Consider the following 13,233-nt stretch of genomic DNA (forward strand, 5'->3'; position numbering starts at 1 on the left):
CTGGCTAGCCACACAGTGGAGTACTTCAATGCATGCGATGGAGCACTGTCCTGCATAAACATGCAGACTTTTTCCTGTACCACTGCTTGAAGAAAGTGTCTTCTAAAAACTGGCAGTAGGTTTGGGAGTTGATTTTGAGTCCCTCTTCAACATGAAAGAGCCCAACTAGCTCATCTGTAATAATACCAGCCCATACCAGTACCCCACCTCCACCTTGCTGGCATCTGAGTCGAAGTGGAGCTCTGTGCCCGTTACTGATCCAGCCACGGACCCATCCATCTGGTCCATCAAGAGTCATTCTCATCTCATCAGTCCATAAAACCTTTGAAAAATCTGTCTTCAGATATTTCTTGGCCCAATCTTGCCATTTCAACTTATGTGTCTTGTTCAGTGGTAGTCGAGTTTCATCCTTCCTTACCTTGGCCATGTCTCTGAGCACTGAACACCTTGTACTTCTGGGCCCTCCAGGTAGGTTGCAGTTCTGGAATAACATTGGAGGATAATGGGTTCCTGGTAGCTTCATGTTTGATTCTTCTCAAATCTTTGCCAGTTAATTTGCGTCTTTTTTTCTCAACACGTTTCTTGCAACCCTGTTGACTATTTGCAACAAAACATTTGATGGTTCTGTGGTCACACCCCAATATCTTAGCAATTTCAAGAGTGCTGCATCCCTCTGAAAGAATTTTACAATTTTTGACTTTTCAGAGTCAGTTAAATCTCTTTTTTGGCCCATTTTGCCTGAGGAAAAGAAGCTGCCTAATAATTATGCACACCTTGATATAGGGTGTTGATCTCCTTAGGTCACACCCTCCTCATTACACAAATACACATCACCTGATATGCTTATATCCAATAAGCATTCAGGTTTATACAGCTTGGAGGTGGAAAATATGCATAAAATGATGATATGGTCAAAATACTCACTTGCCTAATAACTGTGCACACGGTGTATTGTTGGGAGGCTGGGAGGGTCTGTATGGCACAAAACAAGATGAGGTTAAACTCCAACAAGATTGTCCAAAGAGCATTTGCTTTTCTGTCTGCTGCAGTTGTTATTCTAGATGAGGTAGCATTTAAGAATCAGGTCTGCAACTTGGGTATTCTTTTGGACTGCTCAGTGAGCAGGGTGCACCAATGATGGCCCTACGTGGAGTGAAAATACCTAGCAATTGTAACTCATGCCCTTATCACCACTCATATAGATTACTGGCACTGTAGGACTGCTTGAAAGCTCTAAAAGATAGCAGTCTTATGCTGATGGGTGAGAGCTGAGTTGCATCTCTATTGCAGGTATTCTGTTTGTTACTGGTAGGCTTCAGAATACAATTCAGTATGTTTTTTTAACCTTTCTCTGTATACAATTTTAATTAAGAATTTTAATTATAATAGTAAAATCTAATACAAGCTAAAGTAAAATCTAATAAAGCTAAAAGAAAAAAAGAGAATAGAAAGGAGTAAAAAGTGCAAGGAAAAAAAAGAAGAAAGAAAAGTAAGAATATAATAAAGAGAAAAGAAATATATAAAGAAGTGACTTCTAACCTTCATCACAAGTATAAACAAATTTAGTGACTCTTCACCCCCTCTAAGGTTACATTTATCTCTTCATCTCATATCCCATCCCTTATCTATAAACAAATACATAAAATGTCATCTTTTCAGTCCTGGTGTCAGCAGAAAGGCCATAAAGGGTTGCCAGAAATAATAACATATCTTGTTTTAACCTTGATCAAATAAACCAACTTTATATTTCTTCCTGGTTTTTTTTAACCTTTAAAGCCCTAAATGGCTTGGCTCCTAGGTACTTTCAGGACCACTTTCTCCATCATTCATCCTCAATGGGAATGTTACAGGTTCATTCTCCATGTGTCGTGAGATTAGTTGGAGCCTGGCAGCATTGTTTTCTGCCCCAGAGGTCAGATCAGCAGCAATCCTGGCTTCATTCTGGAGTGTGGTGCAGGCAGAGTTATTCCGAAAAGCCTTTGAAAGTTGATGTTGCCTGTGTAGGTTGGTGTTATCCAATGTTGAAGAGATAATTGGGACTGTTTCCTTTCAATCTTTTAATCTATTGTAGTAGGTTTTATCTGTATTGTTCTATGCTTTTACTACTGTAAACTGCTGGGAGGCTTTGGATTCTGGTAGCATAGAAATAAATAAATAAATAAATAAATAAATAAATAAATAAATAAATAAATACACAAATGTAACATTGAGGGGGAGGAGCAATTTCAGTTCTAAGAGAAAAAACCAAGCATACAGATATTGAACTTCTATGAGGGTGTCAACAAACATGTAATCAGGTGATTCCATAGATATTGTGAACTTGATCTTTCAAAAATCTTTAACAGAGTTCCCCACCCAAGGTTTCTGAGCAACCCAGCAGCCATGAGGTTTGTCAACCTTCAAGGAAGGCAAGGTCAGGAAACAGGAATCACTAGGAGTCTTGGATTGTACTTTAAAAAAAAAAAAGTGGTTGGATAGTGTAATAGAAACTTGAAAAACTGAAAGCTCCTCTCTACTTCAACTTATACCTAACACAATAAAGGCAGAATTATTTTGAGTTTCTTTCTCATGCTCCCAGGATTCGAATATTTCTTTATGTAATGGCTCAGCATTCTTGTCCCCCTTTTGAGTCTGACCAAGATTCCACAGGAAGCGTGTTATCAAAAACTGGGCACTTGTTAACAGAAAAGAGAGAGCAGATATATATATTGATGTTTACATTGGAGATAATGGAAAGGTAGATCAGCATTGGAACAAGTGCTTTTTATGGACAAACTAGAATTAGGAGTTTATAGCAAAGGAGCTAAGTTTGCTGATGGTATCAAACTATTCAAAATAGTAAAATCAAAGTCCCTGTTTACATCTACCTATTTGGTTGAATTAGCTTCTGGATCAAATGTTAAACATTAATAAAAGCTTCATCCTTATCCACCTCCTTCACTTCTCCCAACTCTTTTTTTAAGCATTATCTATTGGGCATCAGACATTGACATTTTTAAACAGATTTGATTCTTTTATACTTGTCTCCATTATTAGAGACTAGGTATCAGTGCTGCCCCTAAAATTTAGCCCTGATTTCAGCCAAAGAATAATTGTAGAAATGACATTGTAATATATTTTATTGTATTTCAACACCTGAAAAGATACTAAAAATGCATTTCTGTAATTCCACTTTAGTGGAGATCAGCAGAAGTTTCAAGAGAAAGTGTAATTAAAAGCAATGTTATAAAAGTACAGGTAGTCCTTGTTTAATAATCATTCATTCAGCTACTATTCAAAGTTATAGTGGGGCTGAACGAATGGTACTTACTCCTGGTCCCCAAAGTTATAGCTGCTGAAGTGCCCCCACAGTCATATGATCAAAATTTGGGCACTTGCTAGCCCCCACACTCTTATAACTGCAGCAGTGCTTCAACTCCCCCCACCCACCTATCTCCCCACCAATCTCTGCCCTTTTGGCTGCCCTGCACAGGGCCACTTGACAGCAGCGCTGGTGCTGAAGTAGAGGCCTGGGGATTGTGGGGGCCAGCTGAGACTGCTGAAGGCCCCGGACCTTTGCTTCACCCCAGCCTGTTGCTGCCAAGGAGTGCCGCTGTGCAGGGCAGCCAAAAGGGCAGAGATGGGGGGGGTGATAGGCTGGTGGGGAGTGTTGAAGAGGAGGCAGTCCCTTACTGAGGCTCAGGGCTGGGAGGGACCGAGTCAGCAATGACTTGGATCAGGATAGGTCCTTGCCTAACAATCAATGGGATTCAGTTAATGACAGCAACAGGGACTGCCAGGATTGCTGTTGCTAAGTGATGTGGTCATGTGACATCATGCTTTAAGACCACATTGCTTAGCGATGGAAATTCCAGTCCAAATTACACTCGTAACTTGAGGACTACCTGCATGGAAATGTCCTAAATCAATAAAAAAGATGTTAATATCTTAGGACCCAATAGATACCAGGTTCTAATAAACCCTGGAAATTACTAGAAAAATCTTACAACAATAACAGTAACAACAACAGCAAGAAGCAGCAGCAATGGTATCATATCTGAGTGTGTTTTTGTTTTGCTTTTTTGCCACTAACTTAAATGGAAGCTGTTAAAATCTCCTTTTAACAACCAAATGGTTTCTGTTTGAGTGAAGTAAGGATTTCATTGTCTTTAAATGTTATACTTGTTTAGAAACTTTGTGCATATTACTAAAATAAATAAATTGGGAAGACTTGAATTTGCAAATGAAGGCAATGGCAATCTTTGTGCCCAAAAGGATAATTGTACTTGCATAAAAGGGGGGTGGAGGTGGGGGAGAGAATGAGGAAAAAAGAAAAGAAATGAATTAGGAAATAAACATTTGAGGTTATTAATATATTGCTCATTCTCTTCTTCCAGACCTCTTTTTTTTAGAGAAAGCAATGTGAATTTTGTGCTAAATGGCACAACATAATAGAATTTTCAGATTCTTTGGTATATGCTTTAATGCATTTTCTTCTCTTGTACCTGTCCTTAGTAAAGCATTATTCCTTGTTTTGTTCTTGTTTGATTTAAGAACTGCTTTTTAAAATATTGTTAATTTGTGTGTATGGACACTAAATTTCATTAGTGCTTTCACCCTATTGCCATAAATGACCATGGGGTATATCAGTTACTGAATATTGAAGAGTATGCACTCTGATAGTGGCTCTTTGTGTAACAATATGGATGCTAAAAGGAGAGATGCCAGAAAAACACAGCAGAAACAGGCATGTAATTCTGAGGAACAGCTAGCATTCTTCTCAAAGCGTATCTTGAATCAAATCTATGTATAAGCATACTTAGGGAAGGGGTGTTTAAAAATGGGGCCACTTGGGGAAGAGACGTGCCAACACAAATGCTGATTTTCTTCTGTTTTATATTGGAAGTTACGAGGGGGTGGGTGGAAAGAAGAATCAATCAAATCTTGGTTTTAATAATTAGATTGAGGCAGACTTCCCTGCAGAACTCATGTATTTTCTTCTTGTAAATCCAAACAGTAATGAAGAAAAAGGTTTCCTTCTGATCACTAAAATACAGTGTTTTTTCTTATTTTACTTTAAAGTATATTCTAATTTGCAATTTTCTACACTTCTGATGTGATTTTTAATGTGTGTACATTCTGCTTTCTCTGTCTCTCTCTCTCTCAGCCCCAGAGTTTAAATCTTAAGCTTTTTTGTTCTGTCCTTTCAAATCAATGTGCTTTTGGCCATTCTTTTCCCAGCCTTGAGATTGAAATACATCTACTCAGTGTTCACACAGTGATTCTGTCTGGCCTGCTAGTTTCTGCCTCATCAGCTTCAGTCTTTACAAGTCTGTAGTGCCGTAGATGTGTTTGTAATGCAAAGAATTCTATCATACCATGATGGGATGGAATGGACTTATGAAGGCCAGGCTCAGGGAGATAAGCGTGTTCTTAGCCCCCAACAGGAGCGTGGGAAGTTCAAGAAGATGAGACTGGCGCCTCCCTAAGGAATTCACGGTGTTGTGGCTGGCTGGCTTGGGAACTAGGGTTCAGTCTGGTGAGATTTCTGTCTTGAGGTTGAAGCTAATAAATGCAACAGAACTGTATTTGCATTGTCTCTTGGAGTTCTTTGGGCTGAACCTGACACATGATTTCTTTTTAAATTGATTAGTTTAACCCTGTTTGAAAAGATTTTGGTTAAATTTAAGTGGTATTATATGGTTACTTTCATAGTAACATCACATGGTACTTACACGATGCCAGTTATAATAGTAGTTGTGTACTTGTATCCATTCTTAAGATCCACATTAAGATATTTTCTCATTTAAGTGAAGACGAAACAGTATTGTAGTAGCTAAGGGCCATGCAAGATGAAGGCTGCGTGCAGTTCAAAAGTGATCAGAGCTGGATTGTTTTCAGGAAGGTAGTAACAATAAAAGTAGCTGTGACAACCCTAGATGAGTGGAAGGAAATAGAAGTATTCATGTATTTTCCCTTTATTTGATACTATTTAGACACTTTGCTACCAGATTTCAGTAGCAAATTATACTACTATAATTCATCAGTAAATACGGAAAATGCTCATGGTAATATATAGAAAAATCAGGGAATATGTGTAGGCAATGGGTTGCAGATTGCCCATTAGTATTGCACAGATATTTTAGTAATTTGTGTAGGTGTGTCTGAGAGAAAAGACATTTAAACAATTAGTGAAAAATTGCATTTAAACAAAATAATTGTAAATAGACTGTGTAAATGCATGTATCACAGCATGAATGGTCAGCCTACAGTTCCAGGGCTAAATGTGGTCCTGGACTTGGGTGTTCGTTTTTGTTGTTGTTGTTGTTGTTGTTTTGCTATCTCTAGTGTTCCAGGATAGCAAAACCAGCAAAACAGTTTTCTGTCATAAAACCTATAATGCATTATCTAAAATAAGTTAACATGATTAAAAAAAGAAACCTCCAATTTCCCTTAAAAAAAAAAAACTCTCAGTCCTGCTCAAATGTGTAATGTGCCCCCACCCATTTGCATCATGTGCTGCTGTCAGTTCCCCCAAGGAACATTAGCTGTGCCTCTGCCCCTTGATTGACAATCAGTTGGTATTTACTGATTTGTAGGTTCATTCACCTGATACATTAAATATGCACATTTTATTAAAAAAAAGAATAGTACTAATAGGATCTATACATGTTGAGTTCTAGTTTCCCAGTAAAATCAGTTCTCTATGATCTGAAAGGGCTTAGAGAACCTCAAGGAAGATACAAAAATGTATGATGCCATCATGTCAACAGCTTCTCCCTCATGCCTGACCAGAAGGAGTGATGTTTGACTTAAACCTTTACACCAGCCTTTCCCAGTTTTATGTACTTCCAAAGCTTAACTCATCCAGGAAAGATTATAGGCAGCATCTGGTGGAAAGCAGATTATGTAAGACTGGTCTATACTATCCTGATTCATCCATGGAGAAGTGCAGTATTTTAATCACCTTAGTAAGGAGCTTAGGGAAATCTTTATCGGAGATGTATATGAGGTTGTCTCTAAGGAGGTCCTCTTCTTCCAGACAGCAAAGGTCAAAGATGCTGTTCCTACCCCTGGGAATGGAAATAAATTGGCTTCTCTACAGGTGAAATAGAAGTTGGTTCTTTTTGTTACCTGGCAGCCTTATGATGGATGAAACTCAAGCTCACTGTACTGCCATCATTGGAGAAAACAGTGACAGAGACAAAGAGGGAAGACACTATGAATACTGAGAAAGCTGTCTCAGAAATGGCTGCTTTGAATGGTTATGAGCTGGAATTTAGAAAGATAAAGTTATTTTTTTGGCTGCTGAGACCTGGTCAATATTTCCTCTCCTCTCCTCTCCTCTCCTCTCCTCTCCTCTCCTCTCCTCTCCTCTCCTCTCCTCTCCTCTCCTCTCCCACATGCCTCTCCTGCTAATACAAAACTCTGCACAGCCATCCCTGGATGCACTGGAGAATTTGTTTCTCGTGCTCTTTGGCTAGAAGCAACAACCATGTTGTATAGCATACTGGTTGAGCCATGAATAGCAGAGGCTATTTGGGGACATTACCAAAAGTCTGCCACACTCTGCTATTGACATTTCTTTAGGAGAAATTAATCCTCCTTCCCGCCCCTTTGCTTTTTCACAAAGAAACTCACCCCAACAACCCTCAGACGTACATTTTGTGCAAATCATAATGCGTACAGAGCCATACAGCTGCTGGTGGGCAGGGTGTGGGTGTTCATTAAACAGTCAGCTGTTAATTCAGTGTAAAGTCCCTTCCCTGCACAACTCATTGCAGGCTATTGTCTTTGATTTTCTGTGGCTCAGGATTTTTTCTAAGTGACATTTTTGCCATTCAACCCCCTCTCCCTATTTAGATGACATCAGGAATCTTTAGAATTGCCACTGCTCATCAAACATATTAGATTTCATAAAAGTCAAGAACACCCTTAAAATCAAGATACTGTGTCTAAAGATACAGGTAAAAGAAAGGCAAGATACAACAGATTATGACCACTTTTTCTTTCACATACATGCTTATTTATTTATTTATTTATTTATTTATTTATTTATTTCATAGATTTATATAGCTGTTCATCTTGCAAATGCAACTCTGGGTGGCTAACAGAATTTAAAAACAGTATACATCAAACCCTAATGGAAAACAAACATCCTATTGCAACTGAGGAAACCAGCAACCAACCCATCTGGGCTCACCTAACCTCCCAGCCTCTGGGCCTGGGAAATCAGCCAGGTCTTAAGGGCTTTCCAAACAGGGTCTTTATACACAGTAATGGAAACAACTTCTTTCATCTGTCTTTTGGGAATTAATAACTTGGAGAAGCTTTGAGCAAGAAACAGCTCATAGGAGTTGTTTCTTCATGCTGAAAGCAGGGACTTCGGCTCTGGCAGATTCCTGCTAGGAACGTGAGCTGGAATTCCCTTGGATCAGCACCGCTAAGTGCATTAAGAATGGGCAGCAGAATAACATCTGTTTTCCAGAGTTGCCAAAATAAAACAAAACAAAATAAAATCAGAATTTGATTGCTGGCATGAACATGCTTTAAAAGCTGAAGCACAGAGCAAAATATTATTAAGGTTTGTGTTCTCCAGCTAGTAGAGAAAATATCTTTGAAAGGATAAACATTTCCCATCTTTGCTCACAGTTATATTTGTTTGTAGGAGTCACTTTGTCTCAAAAACTTAGGGTGGCTTATTACTTGGGGAAAAAAAATCAACATTAAAAGTAAGCAAAGTAAAAGAGAACACATCAAACAATGCTGAGTGTGGGAAGTGCTTTATTCATTTGTTATGAATTTATAGGGCTGCCCATCTTAATCAAATAACTCAGGGTAGCTAGCAAGCATAAAAACAGAAATAAATATATAAAAACAATTTTAAAAAACAAAAGACCCCAGGTAAAAAAATGAACTCAATCAGAACAAGATAAAAATACAAACATCCTGGCCCTAAAGCCTGAGGGAAGGGCCAGGATTTTAAGGCCTTCCAAAATGCCAACAGGATTGTGGCCATCCAAACATCATGGGGCCACAACAGAGAAAGCTTGCTTCTAGGTTCTATAAGGTGGCTCTGTTTTCATAGAACCTGGAGCTTGCCCACCCTGCTGGATCTGGAAGAAGAAGCAGAAGCCATCAGAGAGAGGCAGTTTATCAAACATCTTAGCCCTGTGCCATATAGGTGATAAGCCAGGAACTTGAATTGCATCTGGAGATCTACTGGAAGCTAGTGCACCTCAGGTATCAGTGGTGTTATCAGCATACTGAAGATACAACCCCATGCCAACAGATGACCTGACCCTACAGCTTCATGTAGATTTTAAATAGGAGCGGAGAGAGGGTCTAGCCCTGAGGCACCTTGCAAATCAGAGCCCCAGGGCTAGATCTCTCTTCCCCTATCAACACTGAATGGAACTGGTCTCAGAGGAGAACTATCGAAGAACAGTGCCCCCCATTTCCAATCCCCTAAGTCAGTTCAGAAGTATACCATGATAGATGGTATCAGGAGCCACCAAGAAATCAAGGAGGCTCATGATGGAGACCCCCCCCCCATCCCTGGCCTGCCAGAGGTCATCCATAAGCATGACCAGTGATGTCTTGGTGCTATACTTGGCCTGAAACCAGATTAAAAAGGGTTCAGATAATCTGTTTCCTTTAGATCCCTTTGGAGCTATAAATCACCTTTTCATCAATCTCCCCTAAAAAAGGAAGGTTGGAGACTGGACCCTGCAGTGTGTCTCCTGGGAGGCCTTAATTAACCAAAGGAGTCTAAAACACAGATCTAAAACACAGGTGGCAGGACTCAAAGTCCAAGGTACCTTCCTGTTTCCTTAGAACCAACAGGCTCAAACTCTTCCCCAGATTGATCGATCGATCTATCTATTTATCTATCTATCTGTCACCACCTATCTTGTTGAAACGACTCTGGGCAGTTTATAGCAGAGATAAAATCAATTAAAATACAATATAAAAACACTCTTAATAATAAATAAATTCCAGGAATAATGGAGAATTGGTGAGTAACTCAGGGAGCGTTGTCATGGCGCTAACAACCCCCAGGGACGATTAGAACTCCTATCGCCCCATGCGAGCTGGCAGAGCCAGGTCTTTAACCCTTTCCAGAAAGCCAGGAGGATAGGGGCCTGCCACATCTCTGGGGCGAGAATATACCAAAGGGCAGGGCAATGGCAGAGAAGGCTCTCCTCCTGGGCCCCACCAGCTGACATTCTCTCACTGTTGGAGTCCACAACATGCCCTCTGTGCCTGAACAGGTGGGACGGGTTGATGTAATGGAGGTGAGGCGGTCCCTCAGGTAACCTGGACCCATGCCATGTAGGGCTTTAAAGGTGATAACCAACAGCTTGAATTGGACCCAGAAGCAAACTGGCACCCAATGCAGCTCCTGTAGTGGAGGTGTTATATTTGCCATCCTTGGGGCACCTAATATTGTCCGCGCGGCTGCATTTTGAACCAGCTATAGCTTCTGTATACTCTTCAAGGGTAACCCCATGTAGAGCGCATTGCAGTAGTCTAGCCAAGAGATGACCAGGGCATGAGTGACTGACTGGAGAGCCTCCTGATCCAAGAAGGGGCGTAACTGGCACACCACCCAAAGGTGGGCAAAGGCCCTCCTGGTCATGACTGCCACCTGCTCCTTGAGCAGGAGTCGTGAGTGCAGGAGGACCCCCAGATTACACACCAGGTCTGTTTGGGGCACTGCGACCCTGTCCAGAACCAAAGACAGTAAATTCTCGGATACAGAGGGGCCTCCAATCCACAACCGCTCCGTCTTAACAGGCTTTAGCTGAATTGAGCAAGACCGTGCCTCAGTCAGTTCCATAGGAACTGCCCAGCCAGATTCCAACTCTAAGCAAATCCAAGCAATTTCTTTCTGATAGATGCCAAGAATAATCCTCACAATGACCCAGCAGCGGCTCTCTTGGTTTCTTCCCACTCAAGAGGAACTGAGTCACCCCAAACAGGACTGCTTCTGTCTGTCTGGACGTGATCAGAGTGGAGAAATAAATACATTTTGCCACTCTTATCACCCCAAGATAGTCCCTAATAAAAATTCTTATCTGTGCCCAGATTGTCTCTTCATTCTTCCTCTTTACAAATAAATATCATTATGAAATATCTTCCAGAAATCAGCCAGAATTAATCTTCATTTTTAGTAGTGTATCTTTTCCCTGTTTGATTTGGTAACAGTATTTAACAGGTAATTATTGCTTAATTCACCCATTCCCAGTCTTGGCACTTTCCGGATGCATGGACCAAGTTCCAAGGTTCTCAAAATAACCATACTGACTAGGAATTTGGGCAGTTTTATTCCCCACAATTGGAGGGTGAAGGAAGGTGGAGGATGTTTGCTGTAATTTGTATTTCAGAAACTAGGTTAGAGATTAGACACGGCCTGTGTAAAATCACAACCTTTGATGATGTAGATTGTACATATTGTGGCTGGTTTTTTCCCCCCATTTATATGTACATGAAATTAAGAGAAGCAGCTCAACAGTAGTTTTGGGGTGGTGATGGGAATAGGAAGCGAGCAGGGAGCAGAAGGAGTAAGCAATATACTACCTGGCATAAACATGGATGAGGAGAACTGGATGGTACTGGCAGTAGAGTGTGTGTCATCTATGTAGGTTTATTTGTCACTTTGTGGGGTGGGAGTTGCTGTTTTCCTGCTGGAAAGGCTTCCTTTTGGGACTGTAATGAAAACCAGGGCTATCATGTGAAGGACTGAGATCAAAGTGCTGAAAATACAACTGACTGCATTAGGCTCAATGGATCCACTGGCTGCAAAATGTCTCTTGCAGAAAGATCTCACATAACTTAATGGAATGATTGTGCCTGCCTTTCAGGGAGGAATCAGGAGACCCTATGGTATTATTTCCCATTCACAGATAGAAAAATAGTTTCTTTGTTGTGATTGTATTGCAACAGAAAATAATTAAAATGTTTAAATTATTAAAACAATTAACACCCCCCATGTAATCAGCACTGTAACTGTATTAGTAGATTAGCTGACAGTGAAAATAATTAAGGGGTTTTTTTTACCTGGATTAATCCATGCTTTACTTATGCAAATTTACAAACTTGATTAGCACCTTTTAGTGAGTAAAGAATAACACAGTCCTTTTGGCTGTCTCTCCCAAGGATTGTGGAGTGCTAGCATTGATGATGTTACCTAGTTGGGTAATGAAACGTCTGCAAGCAAACAACCAAACTCAAGAGAGCACTAAGGACTCCACAGATCAACCCTGAGCTACATATATTTTCTTCTCCCAAGGATCTCAGACCCACCCACCCTTCCTTCCTTCCTTCCTTCCTTCCTTCCTTCCTTCCTTCCTTCCTTCCTTCCTTCCTTCCTTCCTTCCTTCCTTCCTTTCGTGATCTTCTAACAATATATCAGGACTTGGTTGTCTTTCTATGTGAAAAATCAAATACTCTGCCATTTAACTTTTGCCCTTTTCCAAAAGCAGCTGAGCTTGAAGTAATACAGTTTATAGATGAACCAGGAAGAGAAAATGTGGAAATTGGAATTAATGACATCTTTCTCATGATAATTTACAAATAGAATCAGATTGTAATCTTTCTCAGATTTTTTTTAACCACCTGCTATGCATCATATGGTCTTTCTGAAATGAATCTCACAGCATTTGGAATTGGTGCTCAAAGCAGGGGCTATAGAATTTAACACAATGAAATATGGATCAACTCCTGGAAGGAGTTCATTGATCTGCTAAGCACTCTCAGTGTTTTGCAATTGGTTATCTGCTTTATCTCAGAGCCGTAAAGCCCTTTCCCATTTTCACAAGATGCTGAGCCATTTATAAATTTGATCTCATGGTATCTAAAAATGATAAAGAACGTTGGATTGACTGAATACATCACAACATTCATGTTAAAGTTGGGAACATCACCCTGGAATACCAAGAAACTGCAACCTGGCAATTCCTAATCTTGAAATAGTGCCCAGGGATGTATTCATTACTTGTAACACAATGGTAGAGAGAAATATATCTTCAATGCTGTGCGCCTTATCTATTTTAGGAGCGGAAACTATGTGCCCATCCTAGACTGGAGATCTACAAAGGAGATAAAATCTATTTTATATGCCCCCTTGCACGTCAAGGGGACTTCTACGTGCCTGAAATGAAAGAGTTGGAGAAGAAAAACAGAGCAGCAGCAGCAGCAATAGAAACCGATGATGATCAAACAGATATTACAGGTACCTGTGAATTATAA

The 13,233-nt window shown here is 40.2% G+C and overlaps 1 protein-coding gene across 2 annotated transcripts in view; it reads left to right on the forward strand.

Annotated features, from left to right (window-relative positions):
- The window catches only part of TEX264 (testis expressed 264, ER-phagy receptor), a 192,114-nt gene that overhangs the window by 135,694 nt on the left and 43,187 nt on the right, over positions 1 to 13,233 (forward strand). For both annotated transcript variants that reach the window (XM_088134031.1, XM_088134032.1), the window contains exon 6: positions 13,039 to 13,216. In XM_088134031.1, the coding sequence (XP_087990157.1) occupies positions 13,039 to 13,216 (178 nt within the window). The remainder of the gene's footprint in view (positions 1 to 13,038; positions 13,217 to 13,233) is intronic.

Source organism: Python bivittatus, unplaced genomic scaffold, assembly GCF_059951505.1.
Source record: "Python bivittatus isolate LINGU-HERP-01145 unplaced genomic scaffold, Pbiv_v1 ctg000080_np1212, whole genome shotgun sequence".
Taxonomy (NCBI): domain Eukaryota; kingdom Metazoa; phylum Chordata; class Lepidosauria; order Squamata; family Pythonidae; genus Python; species Python bivittatus.